Source organism: Chamaea fasciata, unplaced genomic scaffold (genome assembly GCF_029207755.1).
Source record: "Chamaea fasciata isolate MVZ Bird 193981 ecotype frontalis unplaced genomic scaffold, bChaFas1.0.hap1 SCAF_22, whole genome shotgun sequence".
Classification (NCBI taxonomy): Eukaryota; Metazoa; Chordata; class Aves; order Passeriformes; family Sylviidae; genus Chamaea; species Chamaea fasciata.
Window position 1 is genome coordinate 516,066 of NW_027094107.1, and position 18,233 is coordinate 534,298.

General features: G+C 49.3%; 1 protein-coding gene across 1 annotated transcript in view; it reads right to left on the reverse strand.

Annotated features, from left to right (window-relative positions):
• Positions 1-1,090: 1,090 nt before the first annotated feature.
• The window catches only part of GABRA3 (gamma-aminobutyric acid type A receptor subunit alpha3), a 56,852-nt gene continuing 39,709 nt past the window's right edge, over positions 1,091-18,233 (reverse strand). Inside the window, exons 5-9 of the mRNA XM_066202540.1 lie at positions 17,047-17,129; positions 13,340-13,483; positions 11,717-11,869; positions 8,815-9,026; positions 1,091-2,044 (exon numbers count right to left, since the gene is read on the reverse strand). Of these exons, the coding sequence (XP_066058637.1) occupies positions 1,715-2,044; positions 8,815-9,026; positions 11,717-11,869; positions 13,340-13,483; positions 17,047-17,129 (922 nt within the window). The 3' untranslated portion in view covers positions 1,091-1,714. The remainder of the gene's footprint in view (positions 2,045-8,814; positions 9,027-11,716; positions 11,870-13,339; positions 13,484-17,046; positions 17,130-18,233) is intronic.

Below are 18,233 nucleotides of genomic sequence, written 5' to 3' on the forward strand. Positions count from 1 at the left end.
AGCAATGCTGAAGGCATCACCCTGGGGGTGCTGGGCCTTGGCTTGGCTGCATGAGCCCAAAATGTGCTGGGGGCAGCTCTGGGGGGCAGCCAGGGGGTCAGAGGGAAGCCTAAGAAAGAGGGGGTGCACCCCTCTGTGGCAGCAGGACTGTGCTACCCCAAGGAATCATCAGGCACAGGATAGCCCTCCTTGTAGAGGACAGTGTGCCCATGGATCCAGGCATGGAAGGCTTGGATGTCACCACTTTGTGCTGCTGCTGGGAAAGGGACAAACACTGGTTTGGGTCCCCTGTGGTGGTCAGGGAGGAAAAGCCCATCTCCAAGGCACTGGAGGGCTTTCCTTGGAAGAGGGTGCAGTGTTAGACTGGGTCTTGCCTCAGCTGCTTTGGGGGATGGCACCTGGCTCACATGGCTCTATGGGCCAGCAGTGTCACCCTGCTCTTCTCAAGGGCCCCTTCTGCTGTTTTCCCGTGGTGCTGAAGATGCACCAGCTCACCAGGGGCAGGGAGAGGCTTGGGGACCTCCTCATCTCTGTGGCAGGTCCCACAGGGAACATCCTGCATGGAGCAGGGATGAACCACAAGCTGGACTTTCCCAGCTGTGCTCCTACCCATCAGCATGGCTTTCCCCAGAGGAGGGAGCGTCCCTAAACCCATGTATGAGCACTGAGATACCATTGAGGGCTGCTGAGCAGCCTGAGGAGGATGAAGGGGAAGCTGGAAGAAGGGACTAGGACAGAGGGGATCTGCTAAGAAGGATAAGTGGATGGGGCCATAAGAGAAAGTTCTAGACCATCCATCTGAACAGGAACGCTGTGGTGTCCAGTCCAGGCTGAGTGTGTGCAGCCTCACAGCTGCCATCTCCTCCAAGGCTCTGTAAAACTTCTGTCTGGACTTCCTGACTGAGAAAAACGATTCCTCTGGTAGGAACCGCACTTCCTGCTAACATGAACTGCCCCAAGAGTGCAGGATGCCAGCCAGACAGGACCTTTCCTGTCCAGAGAGACAAAACCAGCTGGGTTTGGTGAAGACAGAGAGGAAGAAGACCTGCAATACCTGCAAGATGCTGCCACCCCTGCAATGGCTCTGGGGACCACAGCAGTGCTGGGTTTGCCCCAGCAGGCACTGGGCCACAAGCTGGCCCACGCCAGGCTGCTCCCTTGTCCCCTCAGGTGACCAGCTCAGGTGCAGGACCCAGCACAAAGTGCCAGGCACTGAAGAGGAGCCTGGCTGAGTGACTGCCACAGCCTGCAGCCCAGGTGTCCAGGAGCATCCCCTATGCTGGGGCAGCCCATCACAGAGGAGAGCAGCAGCCCCTGGGGACAGCATGAAATGACAGAGGCATGAAGACCATGGGGACCACAGGAGGTGGCAGAGGAGAGATGGCAGCACAGAGTGACAGATGGGTGACAGCAGACTTAAGATGTTAGAGGCACAACTTGTTATGATCCCTTAATTATTTTTTTTTTTTAGCTTTCATCATCAAAGTAAAAGGAAACCAAAATATGTATGGGATGAAATTAAAATCACAGTTTTGTTTACATTATAAAAGAGTAACATAATAATAATAATAATAATAATAATAATAATAATAATAATAATAATAATAATATCAAAGGAACAATAATAATAATTAAACCAAAGAAGAAAAGAAGAAAGCCCTGGAGAACTCCTGCTGGGATGATGCTCACTGATGGAAGGTTTGTGTGACCGGTTCTATTGTTTGGGGATCATTCCCTTGATAGCTGACTCCCGGTTCACATAGGTGGCCCAGTAGACCAGGTTGAAAATGGCAAAGAGCACTGGGAAGACGATGCGGGACATCTTGTCTACCTTGCTGACGCTGTTGTAGGTCTTCTTGCTCTCGGGGAGCTTCTCCTCCAGGCGGGGCATCTTGGGGGGCACGCTGGTGGCAGTGGCAGTGACAGCAGCACTCTTGGAGATGGTGGGCAGCCCGGGCTCCTTGGCCATGTTCAGGGCGTAGGTGGTGCCGACGATGTTGTAGGTGTTGTTGGTTTTCTTGGCCAGCGCCACCGGCTCCTTTTTCTGAGGGGAGGTGGAAGGGAAACAAACAGACAGACAAACAGACAGAGGTGAAGCGGCAGAGAGTGGCACGGGGGAAGGTTCTGCCCTCTGAGTTTACCTGCTGGTCCGGGTGAGGAGGTGGAGAAAGGTGTGAGGAGCGGGAGGCCAAGGAGGGAGGGATGTACCTTGTGAAAGAAGAATGGCAAAAAAGGAATGATAGCCCGTGCAGTCATCCTTGGGGGAGAACTGGATTTTCTGCTTGGCTGGCTGCTTCCTGGGTCAGGTGAGAGGAGGACACAGCACACAGGATTACAGCTTGGTTTTACATTTTGGTGGCAAAAAGCCATATTAAGAATATACGGGCAACGGCACTGCAGTGTTTTCACACCATATTTCAGTGCCCTGAGTTCCTCACAGGAACACCTTACAATTTAACACAATGATGTTCAAATTGCTTCTGGAACCCTTTAGAGCACCTCACAACCCACCCAGGCAAGATACAGAACAGATGGAAGCCATTTGCACCAACCAGGATTTCTGGAATGCTCAACACAGCTCTACAGGGCAGAGGGAAGCCTTTCCTCCTGCCTTCATATGCCAGGGATGCTGAAAATCATGGGAGGTGAGGGAATCCTTCCCACAGGGCTCTGGGGGACAGCATGTGTGCTGCAGTGAGGACAAAATGCAGAGAGAATGGCAAGAGAGGCCCTTGTGATGCACTGAAGGATGAGGGTGAATGGTAGAGACAGACATTTCAGGTGGTACGAGGATGGGTGGGCAGGAAGATGCACTCAGGGGGTCATTACAGGTGTTGCCACCACTCTGAGGACCTTCCTGCTGCTGCCAGGGACCTGAGACCAGCTGCACTGTGTTGTATAAAGCAACCCAAGCCTACAAGGAGAAGTCCACTGAATGAAATCTGCACTCAGGTACTCCAGGGCTGCCCCCTGCTACACCAAGAGCCAGCACCAGGCACAGTGGTGCCTCGTGGTGGGAGTCTGGTCTCTAAACTCAGAACAAGGTGCGCCTTTGGATGAATTTTTTCTGTTCAATAGCAACTGAAGCACAAGGTGAGGCTCATCCAGGCATCTCCCAGGGCTGCTGGGCATGGTCATGAAGGAAGCACTTCAGGAGGAGAGAGTGCAGCCTGCAGGACCCGTCCCTGTCCTCACACTGCCCTGGGAACTGGGCAGCACTGGGAGCTGGAAGGGCCAGATCTGCCCAGCCTCTGCTCTGCAGAGACAGTCCCAGAGCTTTGGCTTTCAGTGCTGTACTTCCATTTTAAATGTGCCTCCAGTCACCATGGATATTCCTGGTTACCTCAGGAAATGAATTTTCCACCGTGATTTTCAGAGGGACACTAAAACCAGACTTCTGTGCAATCTTTAAACCCCTCTCCAATAACACCATAGCCAGGCAGCCTTGTAATAATGCCAGTAACTACAGAAATTAACTTATTAGGAGGAGGTCTAGATGTCTTCAGACTCCAGACCAGACTAAACCACTGTTTGGACCATATTCACAGTATTTTATGGCCTCTTACAATTAACTGAGTCTGATTCTGCAGTCATTAGAGCCACGTTAACGTGTTCCCTCTGCACAGCAGATGAACTTTTCCTCCTAAAGAACTGACAAAAAGCAAGTAAAGGGTTAAAGACGTTCCACCTATTAAAACACTTAAATATGCTTAAGTATGATTACTTATTAAAACAGCTACAGGAGGCAATAAAATAATTAATAATCAGTAACAAAATGAAAAACAGATTGTTGTTCGCAGAACGCAATTGGCAGTGCACTGTGATCAAATTAGCATTAATTAGCCATGTCATTCATTAGAGGAGTAAGATGAATACAAGTGACATGACATTTTCAACCTGGACAGCTTCCCTGCCCCAGAGTTTGGGGAGTGGATCCGTATGGAAACAGCTGAAACGGAGTAAAACCAGGCAAATCTGGGTGCTGTGGGTGGTGACAGCGAGCTGCTGCTTCCAATAGTGTGATCCAGAGACCCCAAGCGTTAATTTGGGCTTCCCTGGAGCTCAGGTCAGGGTGTTCACGTAGAGCAGAGGCTTGGGAACCTTCAGGCAGGGCCTTTTCCCAGCTGCCCATGGAGCCCTGGCCCTGGTCAGAGCTGGGGGCACCCAGAACATCCACACTGCCTACACCGAGCCACGTGTGTTCCCTCCATATGTTCTGCCCCTGAGATGTCAGAAGAAATGGTCCAGCCTGTTCAATTTGCTGGGCTCTGCTTTATAAAAAAGTGTTTCAGGCAAGATTTCAAACAGAGCAAAATGTGCTTGTTGCTGTCAGCTGCTAAGTAGCCCCCAGCCCTCACCCTGCACCTTCGTCTGTGAGGAATTCCACATCCTCCTGAAACAGAAGGGAAGTGTGGATAAACAGGAGGAACCCCCACATTTGCTTGGGAAACTTGTCCTATTTAAAACATCTATTCTGCAAAGCAATTCCTGCACTTACGGCCCCGTTGAGGCACAGGGAGGCTGAATTGCTGCACAAAGATGTCCCTGTGCTGCTCTCCTGAGGGAAAAGCTGTAAAATCTGGTGTAGAGATAAACCTGTTCCCCAGACAGTGCAGTCTGACAAGTTGTTCAACAACACATACACTGCAAAATAATAGTATTTTTGCTAAATATTCTTGTCTTCAAGCCTCTCTGCTGAGGAACTAACAACTGAACATCTAAATTATGGGAACTACTGCTTCTGTCTATGATTTGCTCGAGGTTTAGTTCTCTGTACCTACTCCTTGGCAGGAGGAGATTCGGATTGGAAGCATTGTGCCTCTGACAGGCAACTCTGAAAGACACCGGTGTCTGCAGAACTTGGGAAATCCAAGCATTTGCCACTTGTCATTCTGGAGGAAAGTCAATTTAATGACCCCCAAGCAGCTCCAGTCTCTGACATAGCTGTATCCCATAACTCAAAGCCCAGCAACTGCAGTTGCTGTTGTAGCAAAGGGATCACTCCTTCCCCACACCAAGCCAAAGCTCCTCCTGCAGAGTGCCAGAGACTTGATCATTCAGATTACATGGGGCTGATCCCAATGATCTCATGCTCCCTGGTTCGCCAAAGAGGTTGGATGGTTGGATGGATTAAATGATCAGCCCAACACAGCACACAGCGATGAGAGAAAGAGGGTGAAACGCAGCTGGAGAATGATTCATGGACTGTACTGAAGGTGCTGAGGACATAAATCACTTGCAGTGTTATCACAGAATCCATTAGGTTGGAAAAGACCTCTGAGATCCTCATGGAAATCATGGGGATAGCAAGTGCAAGGAACAAAGGACACATGGGCTGCAGAGCATGACCAGCAAGGGAAAGTCCCAGCAAAAACACATTGAGCATAGTGAGGCAGATAAAAAAGAGAAGGGTCTGAACCATCCTGAGCCCTAAAGACTTCAGACTGGTTGAAAATGGTGGCCTGTCAAGGTTGGTTCTAGTTCCTCTAGGATTGGAACAAAGATGCCACAAATAGAAAGAAACAAAGGAAAAAGAAAAATGATTCCCAAGGGAGCTGGATCAAGGGGCAAACTTGAGAAGTGCTGAAGAGTGGGTTGCACAAAAAGCCAGGCTTTACCCAGCCAGTACAAGAGGCACCTCATGCATGTTTTTCTTAGTAAAAAGTACATTAAAAGCCCGGACCTAACCTCACCGTGCACTGAAGAGCTATTGTCTTAGAAAAAACCCCTAAAGATCCAGGATTATTGCTCCATCCAAAGCATGTTCTGGTTTTATGTGCCCGACTGCAGATACCTGTACTGGTTTTGTTGTTTCTTGGCACCCAGAATTTCAGGGCAATGTCATTCAGGCCCAGATATAGAGCTAGATCAGGTTTTATGCACAGACAAGGCATTGCAGGCAGAAGTGGGTTTGTGTCTTCCACAAATCCAAAGCATCTTCCATCCTGAGAGACAGACAACACTTTTTGTGGTCAACTCACTGATCAATGTCATCCTTTGCAGATTCCCAGCAGCAAAGTCACCGTTGCTTGTTTTCTCTTTGGGTCCTCACCGTCACAGCCACTCAACATTTGGTGGCTCCAGAGGTGGCCATTCTTGTGGCTGGGATGGTGGATGGATCTCTCTGTCCAGACACAGTCCTTCTGTCCTGCAGTGGATCCTTTTAACAAGGTATTTTGAGGATGCTGGAGATTGGGAGCTCTGCTGGCTACTGAACCCACCCATCTTTCAATCTCTTTGGCCTCTCACTCACCTCACACCTCTCTGCCATCTCCTGATGATGTTTTATTTTTTAAAATCACCTTTCCTTTCCTAACAAGTTTTCCTCATGGGACCCAAATACCTCTCTCCAATTTGATCTGCCACCTCTAGGCTGGTTGCAGCCGCTTTACCATACAAAAAGGAAATAAACTTTTCATCTGCAGTTAGCAATTACTGATGGCAGGCTGGAAAGGCCTGGAAAATCTTTGGGTCCAAGAAACATTAGACAAACCTTACCAGAGTGCAGGCTAAAGGGAGTTTTTAGTGACCTCTGTGGTGATATCTGCCTGCTTTTCGTAGGAGAACTGCAGAGAATGTGCAGAGCAGCTCCCAGCTAGAACCAAGTGTGGCTACAGCCAGAACAGCAACATGATTAAATGATGCAGAGACCAACAATTCACCAAGATCAGCCCAGCATTTTAAATGCTACCTGAAAGAAACCCCCAGGTGTTCCCATCTAAACCAATGGTTTGGCTGAGGAGGAGAAAAAAAAAGAATAAACACACTGGGGGTGTCTGTCAGCAACCAGCAGCTTTTCCATGGTAGTGATTTTGGCCAAGTGGGATGGAAAGCATTGCTGCTGCCTACAGCAAATTTTTTTCACGTTCATGCAATCAAACCTGGAGTGAGGATCCTTGCCATCATGCCAATAAAGAACATTACTTTTGGCTGGGGAGAAGGATCTCCAGAGACCAGGGCTCAGCCTTGTCACTGGCAGTTTTACTCTTGATACAAACTCTTTAAAATGCCAAAGTTATTCTTCTGCCTCTCCTTCCTTTGGTGGTTTCAACCACCTGGCTTGTCAATTGTTTCAAGAGGAGCTAATTAAGGGCAGAAACTGAGCCAATGAGGCACCTCCATTGCGTAGCAAATTCACTACTTGGAAATACTCATTGGAATAAAGATGAAAAGCAAATATGTTGACACATCGTATTCCTAAGCTCCCTGAAAGCCCATCACTCTTCAGGGAGCTCTCTGAGCTGCAGAGACTGGGAGTGAGTTTGCTTCTTCAGTAAAGATCAGAGATAGCTTGAAAAAGCATCCACAAATTTGGAACCCTTCCTGATTCTCCAATTGCAGCAAAGTCACGGAGAACTCCTCCTCCGAAACATTCCCGGTCCTGCTTTGTTTTCTTGTTTGATTATCATGTGCAGGAACATTCTGTGTGCTCTTACCCTATTGTTTCAGCACTGTTAGTCTTGCAGTGCTGGGTCAGTGAATAAATTGAGGAACACGCTGCTTCTGAGATAAACTGCAGCTTTTGAGCCTTTCCTGCTTTTTCCACCCAGTTCACATAATTGCCCAGGGCTGTGTGAATCCTGACTTTGTGCTAATTGGCCCATTCCTGGAAGGGACACCACGGCTTTGAGGACCTGTGCTGACTCTTCACTCATGCCAATGACTCAGAAAAGGCTTCTCTCATCTCTAGAAGCCAGGTTGGCATCACTGTTCGTGGTGGAAGGGGAAGGCCATCACCTGACCCCCTCTGGACGCTTTCTGCCATGAGTCTGCTGCTCAGACCACAGCTGCAAAAGCAAACAGATAGACAGAGTCCAAGAAAGACAAGAGAGAGGCATCCAACACCCAGTGATGGCTCCGTTCACCTTCTTTGACCTCCACACCAGAGAGATGACTGGCTGCTGTCTTCCCAAAAGTTGCTGCAGTTCTGTCAGGTGTTTAACATACAGCCCCACAACAACTCCCAACAGCACATTAAAATGCAAAGGAGAGAAATATAAAGGCTCCAGAACCAAGAACAAGGACAAAGCTGATTTTCAAATTGATTCAATAAATATAAACAAGGAGCAGCATGCTACAGTAAGCGATTTCTCTGCGCAGCCAAGATTAAATCAGTTCAGAGGGAGGGGGGCACGAGCAGGGGTAGCAGAGCCTGTCAAGATGAAGCTGCCAGAGAGGCTGATCCCGAGTGGGGAGGGAAAACGTGGGTGATGCCAGGCATTAATCTGCTGCCAGTTGGCATTTGGGATTGCTGGCTGCCCACCCACCCTCAGTGCCCAGGCTCACAGAGCAGCAGCTGCTGGCAGCTGTGGGCAATGGCACCAGAGACAGAGCTGGCCCGGGGACACGGCTCAGTGCATGTCCTGGGGCATGTTTGGTTTTTTTGGCATGCTAGCAACAAGGAATGGGTTTGGAGGGCCGGGTTGGGTTGGTTCATGGGTTTGGGAGGGTTGGGGTTTGGGTTGGGGTTGGAGATAAAAGGAAGAAGACACAAGACCACCAGCAGAGCAAACCCAAAGCACAGATGCCCCCAAGTCCCCTCTGGCAAACAGCCCTACAGAGAACAGAGGGAAGAGCCAGCAGCCATGCCTGGGTGTTTCCCTCCAGCTAAGCACACCGACCAGGCCATTCCTCCCCGGGCCATTCCTCCCCAGCCCTCAAGAACCACTGCAGTCAGGAGCTGGGCTGGGAAGGCAGTGAGTAGCATCCAGCCTCCTGAATGCTGCGGGGCTGCACGTTACCCACTGCTGTGCCGGGCACAGCTCCATCGTGCAGCGTTTCTTCCCCACCCCTTGGCCCCCAGCATTGGCTGACCTTCATCTCCTGGGCCTCCAGCTGCTTCTTGCCATCCCAGGCCCAGCTGCGCTTGGTGAAGTAGTTGACGGTGGCGAACTCGATCAGCGCAGAAAACACAAAGGCATAACAGACGGCTATGAACCAGTCCATGGCCGTCGCGTACGCCACTTTGGGTAACGAGTTTCTGGCGCTGATGCTTAGTGTGGTCATGGTGAGCACCGTGGTGACACCTGTGGGGGCACAGCAGGAAGGGGTGAGAGTGTGCACTCGTGCACGTTTCTCCCAAAACAGCTGCCACTCTGGCTGGGCTGCAATGCAAGATGTAACTAAAAGTTTGTATTTATTCCAATCTGCTGAAACTGGTTGGGGAAGTGTTTTTTTTCTCTTCTATAACACGTTCCTCAAAACTCCAGGGGGATTTTCTGTTAATGGGCAGCTGTTAAAACCAGGTGGGCAGTGTCCTTTATCCCTTCCAGGACCCATCCTCCCTCCAGGGGATCTCTGCTGTTCATGGACCATCGACGCTCACTGCATGGCTGATACAATCCCATCATCCCATGGGGAGATGCTCCACCCAGGGGGAGGAGCCCAGCATTCCCACCTGGATCAAACCTGGGATCCAGAACAGCAGCACAGCCTGTGTGCACTGGATTCCCGGAGGAAGAGCAGACCCATTTCACCACCACCACTGGACCCTTCTACAGGATCATCTCTGCTCCAAAAGAAGCACATCTGTCACTCCAGGAGGACTGGATTGGGCTGACACCAACACCCTGACCAACAGGGTGTCAGGCTGTGCTCTGACTCTGTCAGTGGTTTCTTTTTTGTTTGTTTGCTTTTTTTGTACTACTACATTTTTATGTTTAATATTCCTAGTAAAGAACTGTTATTCCTATTCCCACATCTTTGCCTGAAAACCCCTTAATTTCAAAATTATAATCATTTGGAGGGAGGGGGTTTACATTCTCCCTTCCAAGGGAAGCTCTGGCTTTCCTGGGCAAACTCCTGTTTTCCTAAACCAGGACACACTCCCTTCATGTAAAAGTTGGAGCCACCTCCTGAGCCACATTCCCGCTGGAATTAAGGGAGTCTTAGCCAGAACTAGTCCTCAGTGTAATTCATGGAATAACAGAACAGGCCAGGCTGGTGGGAGGTCAGGTTCATAGAATCATAAAATCACAGGATGGCCTGGGCTGGAAAGGACCTTGGACACCATCTGGTTCCACTTTTTACTTTTCACTTTTCAGCCAGGTTGCTCAAAGTTCCCTCCAGTCTGGCTTTTAACACTTCCAGGGATGGGGCAGCCACAGCTGCTCTGAGCTGCTCTGGTTTGTCCAAACCAGGGCCAACTTCAGGTTGCTCAGGGAATTATTCTGGTTCAGTTTTGAGTACAATCAATGGCAAACATCTTCATTAGGGTGAGATTAACCTTCCCCAGACTCCAGTGACTAGACCTCTGCTCTCCGTAAGAGTCCCAGCTCACAGGGAGGCACCTGCACTGCATTCCTCATCTCTTGGCAGGGTAAGGTGCATGGTGCTACACCCAGCTCACGTGGAATATATCACAGAGAAGCCTCTAGTTGCATTTGCAACAAAATAAAAATAATAAAATAATAAAATAACAGTGAAAAGAACAGCTGGATGGTGGTGAACCTCAGGCAGGGTCAGAAACTGGCCACTCATCCAACACAGCTCTCTCAGGGTTTTAGAAATAGTGTCTTGTGACCTGCATGGATGGACACCTGGGATCCTGGGTCCTGCTGTCAGCGGCCCAAGCTGCCAGAATAAATGTCACAATGATTTATCTTAAACAAATGATCTGTTTCAAAATGTCTTTTGAAGCTTTTTTCATTAAAGCAAGCAACCATTACCATCCATTTCTCCCAATAATGTGCTTTTCAATTAAAAACGCATTAAAAACATTATAAAAATATTGACTAATTTTCAGTTTCCTCAAGCCATACTCCTGGTAATTTAAGAGTTTCAATTCAATATTGTTGACAATACTTTCTGAGGGGCAGAAAAAAAAAAAGGATAAACAATTGGAGTTCTCATTATTTTCTTAATAGGAAATCAAGGCAATTTGGAAGCAGAGACATTTGTCACACAGGTAGGTTTTAATTTTTCAGTCAGCTCTTGCCTGCTCAATCTGAGCTGCTGCTTGAGGAAACTTATTTCACTGCAATCCTTAGGATAACACGGGAGGGAATCACATTTGGCATCACATATCTCCTCTCTGCTTGGGGACTTCTGTCCAATATCCTCTCTGTTAAGTGGAATCTGCTGGGCAGTGTTACTTCCAGGATATACAATCCTGCAGCATCACACCTGCTCTGGGAGCGTGCCTGTGTAGATCCTGAACTAAAGGTCTTGACAGGAAAGCACAAAGCAATTCTGTTATTAAATGCCTGTAAAAGCTATTAATATATGTGCAGTGCCAGCCTGGCACTTTGCTTCGGTGAGAGGATCTGAAAGCAGCTGAAGGAAATAATAACACTATATTCACCATGCAGTTATGCTGCCTCAGCCCAGGAACGTGTTATGTGGAGCTGTGACCAGGGGCACATTAGCAATTTCAAAGGTAGGGCTTTAAATGCCTCCCCGTGTACCTATGCTCTGCTCGGCTCTAAAGCCAACACAGATAAGCAGACACAGCCAAATGCACATAATTAGATGATCAATACCTTGATTACTGTTAATATTTATGGCGTGCAGCAGAGACATGGCCAGGAGTATTTTTGCAGTGATTTGGGGGCAGCAGGCTCACTGGGAAGGCACTGAAAGCTATCCTGGGGAATGGCCAGCAGCTTAGGAATGCTGCTCAGGGCCTGGCAAAGACCAGCTCTGCTGCTCAGTGTATTTCCCACCCTATCTCCCTTCCTCCCCATCCTGAGAGGACGCCCTGCGCCCCCAGACTCACCAAAAACCGTGCGGGCAGGGACAGACTCCCTGTTGAGCCAGAAGGAGACCTGGGACAGGATGACGGTCATGATGCAGGGCAGGTAGGTCTGGATCACAAAGTACCCGATCTTCCTCTTGAGGTGGAAGTGCGTGGTCATGACGACGTATTCCCCTGCAGAGACAGCCAGGCAGGGCTGCTGAGCCACGGAGCTTCCCAGCCCAGCTGACCACTCTAGAGATCTGCCCTGAACAAACTTCCCTGTTTTTCAGTGGGATTTCGGGCTGCAGGAGGCACTCACAGCTGCTGTGCCGTGCCAGGTGTGTGCCCCAGCACAGCCCAGGGGGCTTTCACATCACATCTGTCTTTTCAAAACACTTCTCTGAGTCTTTAATTCACTACAAAATGGGTGTGGGACAAAGGCAAACCAGTGACAACAACTGGGCAGCAAAATCTTCTCCTGTTTTGCCAGAGGCACAAGGGGCCCCTGGGGGGGGTCTCTCCTGACCCTGCTCCCATCCCAGGGAACCAAGCTGTGGGGAAGATCCCTTAAGCCTGGATACACCCTAACAGTGCTTTAATAGGATTTCAGGACACAGGTTTTTATTTTCTCTGACAATCCTGAAAATATCCCACCTTCCCTCACTGTAACCATCTCAAAAATCAAGGCAAGTTCTGTGTTGTTAAAGGTCTCACCTGTGAACTGAAGAGGCAGCTGTCCCTATTTTCCCTCAACATCCTATTCCTCCCCCCAAAGCTTTGGGTATTTTGTTGGATTACTGTGCCTTTATGTTATGAGCGTGGCTCTGCTAAATCATTACACACAGGAGCCTTTAGCAGCTTTCTTACCACTCCAGGTTGTTCATCTGTACATTTTACTACAGCTTAAGTAGAGAGATGGGCCAGATATTATGACATTTAGTTCCCTGGGCTCCCCACATTTCCCCAAGGGAGGTGAAATGAGTTGTTACAGACAGACACTATTAAAATCAAGTGCACCAGAGAGGAAATATCCTCAAATGAGAGAGCTACTGGTGCATGCAGAGGGAAAAAATAAAAGGGAAAATAAAAGAAATATGAGAGACACACATGAGATAACAGAAGCTATCAGTACCTGGATTCAGAGGGGAAGGGAGGAGCAGCAGATGGGAGAGAAAGATGATTAATATTGGTCATTAATCAGAGGAAACATTTGTTTGGGATAATCTTCTGTTAGTTATGATAATATTTGTGCAAGCAGATGCAGTGAAAATCACACTGAACATTATGTTGCCTTCGCCTCCCCTGCCTGCAGTGCTTTCCTGAGGGGTTGGAAAGGAATCCAAGACAAATGAACCCACAGCACCACAAACCAGCTGGACAACGCGGGGCACATTTTCCACACAGCAGATCATTTTGAGATGCTTGAGATCAGTTCTCCTAAAGAGTGTGGGCAGTAAGGCTCTTTCAGTGGAAAGCACTGAAAAACAAACTCTTTGCTGCCTCTTGGTGACTGCTGAAGATGTCACCAGCCATACTCTCCTGGCTTAGGAAGTGCTGTGGTCCTGGACTGCCTCTATCATTATTCCAAATGGTGGCATTCCAAGCCCATGAGTCCATCTGATCCCAGGAGGAGCTCAGCCCACACCGTGGTCCCACAAATACCTGTGCTGGATCGAACCATCTCTGTCCCAACCACATGGCCCAGCAGGTCATACTGGTTCAGGCGAGATCCACCCTTGGCCACTTCCACAGATTTATCCTTCCCCAGGGTCCAGGTGTACATCACCTCTGTCTTCGTGTAGGCATCTGCAGAGGAGGGAGAAGAACGAGGGTCTGTGCTCCTGCCTGACCTAAAATATACCAAAATTAGCCCGTAGCCAAATTAATCTTTGCTGTGCATCTCTCAGAGCCACATGGCTGAGCACAGCCAAGCATGGCCAGAGACCAAGGCAGATCAACAACTGTTAAATCAAATGAGCAGGAGCGAGCTGGGGTTTTTGGAAGGGAGCTGGAGAGGGGCAGAGCTCTGTCATTGAGAGACAGGCTGTCCCTGTGACGTGCTGACTCTGCAAGGGCTGGCTCCAAGCAGGGACAACAAGGGAAGGCATCCAGGCCAGCAGGACAGTCACAGCCCTGCCATGCCAGGGACAGGGAAAGTCCTGCTGGCAGCAGCTGGCAACTAAAGCTGAATGCAAATGGAGCTAAATTTACGGTTTAAAAGTTAAAAGTCTTGCCCTCACTCAAAAGCAAACCTCTCCAAGTATCTCAGATTTGGAGGTGGTGTCCTCTCAAACCTAAATGCTTTTTTCCTGTGTTTGTGACCGAGCCCCTGCTCTGTCCCCACAGCCAGTCCCCCTCTCAAGAGTGCTCTTGGTTTTTCCAGTCCTCTCATTACCCAAAACCAGTCTCTCCAGACGCTGCTAGGAGCTGTTTCTCCCCAAAATGTCCAAAATTCCTGTCCATACCAACTTCGCACCAGCTTTTTAAGCAAGAACCATGTTCCCTAAACCAAGCCTTCATTTTTACCCACCACCTTCTCCTGGTGAAGACCTGAAGGAATTCTTTGGCTGTGGTGGGGTCAAGCAATGTGTCAGGTCTACGAGATAAACATCTCAGTTCCTGCTTTGTGGAAGATTGTGACCTGAGAAAACCACATTTCTGTGACCTTGCTAAAACAACCACTGTTATCCCTGCGCTGTGGGTTTTGGCAAACCTGTTCAGTGTTAAGCAGGGGCTGTGCAAAGCTTTGGGAGTGGTTTTGATGATCAGCCAATGTTTCTCAGCAGGCCAGAGTGCTGCCTAAGCACTTCTGATGCAGGCTGGCACCTCTCACACTCTGCCTTTCCAACCCCTCCTTCCAGCCCTCCACACACTTCTGGAGCCCTCCATCCTCCATCAGAGCTTTGTACAGCTCTGCCACCACTCTTCCACCTGATGGGCAGCACCTCTTGCTGCACAGTCACAGCCCAGCCGCTGCCACTCTCAGCCTACAAAAGGCTCCATTGCCATCATTCCTGATAATTCAGCTCCCTGTATATCTGGGAACCGGGGACAGAAGGGTATCTGATGTCACACAGGCATGGCATGGATGCTTGGAGCACGTTTAATGCCAGGCATCTGCTTCGGTTCTGCTCAATGCCTCGTTTGCAATGCAAAACCCAATCCAAACAGGGACAGCTCATGGACATTTAGAGGAGCTGGTAAATTCAGCAACATCTCCTGCTCCCCTAGTGTCGGAGAGCTGCTGTACAAACGTCCTGTGATGGCTTAGGAACAGCTCTCTGCAGTGCACATTCATCTTCCAGGGAGCAGGGGGAGAGGCAAAGCCATCCCTTCAGTGCACTTGGCCCGAGGGATGATGCAGGAGGGCAGCTGGAGCTCTCTGGAATGCCTTATGCCCTTAATTCTCCTGCAAATTCTCTGCCTTGCCCCCTCGGGGGCTGCCGTGGTGGCCCAGGGACAGGAGGCTGCTGCTGAGCCACTTGTGGGGGTCAACAGAAAATGGTCTGCAAGGCAAACTCAGCATCCTCTGAGCAGCATGGGCCTGGCACTGGCATTGTCCCTCTAATTGCAAATCTGACCCACTTTAGGCTTCTTGAAAATGAGCAGCTCCCAGCTGTCGATGGCTTTTTAGTGAAAACATTGGTTTAATCGCACTCCAACGCAGGAGAGGTGAGCTTGGATGCTGTGTGTGCTTTAGAAAAAGTCACATTAATGTTAACCAGGGGCAGCTTTCTGAGCTCCTTGTCTCAAAACTCTTATCATTCAGAGGTCAAATCAGTAAAAAAGTAACCCCAAAGGGTGTTCCAGCAGAAACACACACATTAATCTCTTTTCCTCACCAAGGAACATTATAAGCAATTAGATGTGGAGTAATCTGCCTTCCTGCAAGTCTTGTCATAATCCCAGAGTTTAGGCCTGAGGTATGAGATTTGATATTCCTCCTCACAAGGTCAATTAACATTAATAATTCATCCTTCTCTGAGGCTTGCTATTTTACTGGCCTTAGTGATGTCTTGTGGCAATGAGTTCTACATTTAATTAGGTGCTGCCTAAGAAACAGCTTTATTTTAGTATTTCTGAATAATCCTCTTTCATGGCTACAGTTTGTCATGAGGCAGAAGTGCAGATGCACATGATAAATATGATTTCCTCTCCTGCCAATCAAACTTTTCAACTTTGTCCTCAGTTAGCTCCCAAATGGCTACAGGAGGGAAGTGTCAGTTTGGGAAGGTTGAGGTTTCTCTGGGGGTTACTGGTGTGGGCTCATTCTTTAGCTGGAGGTGGGAAACTCTCTCATTTAACACAAACACAGACTAAAAGTGGTGCTCAGTTCATTGGGCCTGGGAAAGACTCCAGGCAGAGCCAGACTAGGATGTTCATTTTCACGTCATGGCGAACCAGGGTATTGGGGTTTGGTTCCCACTCACTTTAGGAGCAAAACCAAATGAAATTTAACTTGCATATGGGAGAGATAAGGGAACTTCTATGGGGAGCCCAAGCAGCTGCAAGTCTGAGAGGGCTGGGAGCAGCTTTCAACTCAGCAGCAGCCTGCAAATCTTCCCTAAACCAGGACCTTTGGCTGCTGGGACTGAGATTCCCAGAGTTTCCAAGCCTTGCCCTTGAGAGCAGCCTGCCTGACAGACTGAAGCGGGCCAAGGGGTTTGTGAGCTCCACTGGAGCACGGAGCCAGAGGAACCAGGTATTTCAGGCTCTCCACAGACTGCCAGGATGGGCCACCGCTGCTATCCCAAATCTGTCCTCACAGCATCCCCTTGTGATGGAGGAAAAGCACAACTCAGATTTATAATCATAGAATCATTGATATTAGAGAAGATCTCTAAGACTATGAAGCCCAACCATTAACTCGGCACTGCCAAGCCCATGTCCACAAGTGCCCAGACTACACATTTTTTGAACACTTTGAGGGATGGTGACTCCACCACTTCCCTGAACTGCCTGTTCCAGTGCTTGACCACCCTTACAGTGAAGAAGTTTTTCCTAATGTCCAATCTTAACATCCCTTGCCCCAGCTTGAAATCATTTCCTTTCATCCTGTCCCTGTTACCTGGGAGAAGGGACCGATTCCCACCAGGCTACCTTCTAAATAAATTTAATTTCTAAATAATTTCTAAATAAATTTAAAGCATGGATGTCTAACCCATCCTGTAAGCCTGAACTGAGCTCAGACTCACTCAGTGACAGTAGGAATTGCATGTATGAGACACCAGAAAAAAAAAATTTCGGTCACATTATCATTAGCAAAAATGAGTATCACTGTAACGAAAATGCTGTGTGACACCAGCCACACGAAGGATTGCTCCTCAGCTCTGTACCACCTCCTTGCAGAGGCTCCTGGGGGTACTTACAGCTCCCAAATTTCAGGGGGCAGGCGTGCACGTCCATTGGGAAGTCCTCCAGGTGCATGGGGCACTCGGCGTGGATGGTCAGCCTGCGGGACAAAGCACAGGGGTGTTGCGTTGTATCCCCACCAACCAAGTGGATGTTTTCCACATCAGGGAGGAGAGTGTCAGTTCACCTCTGAACTTTTAAGGGAGAAACCCCAGAACTTTTCTGTGTTTCTCTCCCCGTGGTTGGCTCAGTGCCAGCACCAGTTGGATCTTTGAGAGGTTTCTCAAAGCCTCTAGATGTTTCTGTTGGGCAGTTTGCCCCCAAAAAAGCCCTCCTTGATAGTTGTGTATTTAAGAATGAGCAGAAACCCCTTCGATGCTTTTTGGGGTGCCTTAGCCAGGTGTAAAGGGGCTTTCCTGCATCCGTGCACTGTTTCGTATCATTTGCTATTTTCTCTTTAATTAAAACCTTCTGCTTTCCGAAGCATACCTGATCAGCCGTCTGGCAATTATTATTAAGCCATTTCTGAGAAGTGCAGGACACCCTCAGAGATTGATACACCTCGGTGAGCTCGTTACAGGCTGGCCTCACACAGGATTGTATCACGGGGGCTGCTGAGGGACAGGCCTGGCCCTCCTGCCAGCAGTGTCAAAGCCTCAAAGTGCTCACCAGCCTCAGGGGCTCCGGGCAGAAGGCCCTGAGCTGTGGGGAAGACAAGAGGACACACATCTGGCAGGCTTTTGACCGAGTTCATCTTCACCCACTCAGTGCAATGGAAAACCTGCCAGAGCCCAGGGCTCCTGTTTGTGCTGTGAGCAGAGCTCCTGGGGACACCTCGGGCCAGGGGACACTCATGGAGCACGCTGAAAGCAGAGGGGAAAGGGCTCCCAGGGCCTGCAAGGAGCTGAGGGCTGGCAGGTTGTTCAAAGCCCAGCCCCACGAAGCCACCAGGACACAACATGATCCCTCCTGCCCTAGCTCCTCCCTGCGGGGGATGCTGGAGAACATCCTGGCAGGTGAAAAAACTGGAACATCCTGGGGCTGCCTGGGGGCGTGCAGGACAACCTGTGCTTTCCAAATCCCCCAAATCCCGCTAGGATCCCTTGTCAGGAAGCAGCTTTGTGAGGGAGGCACTGCCACAAAAGCAGCGTGCTGCAGAATATGAGGCCAGGCACAAAAGGATCCATTACAAAGGGCTCTAAAA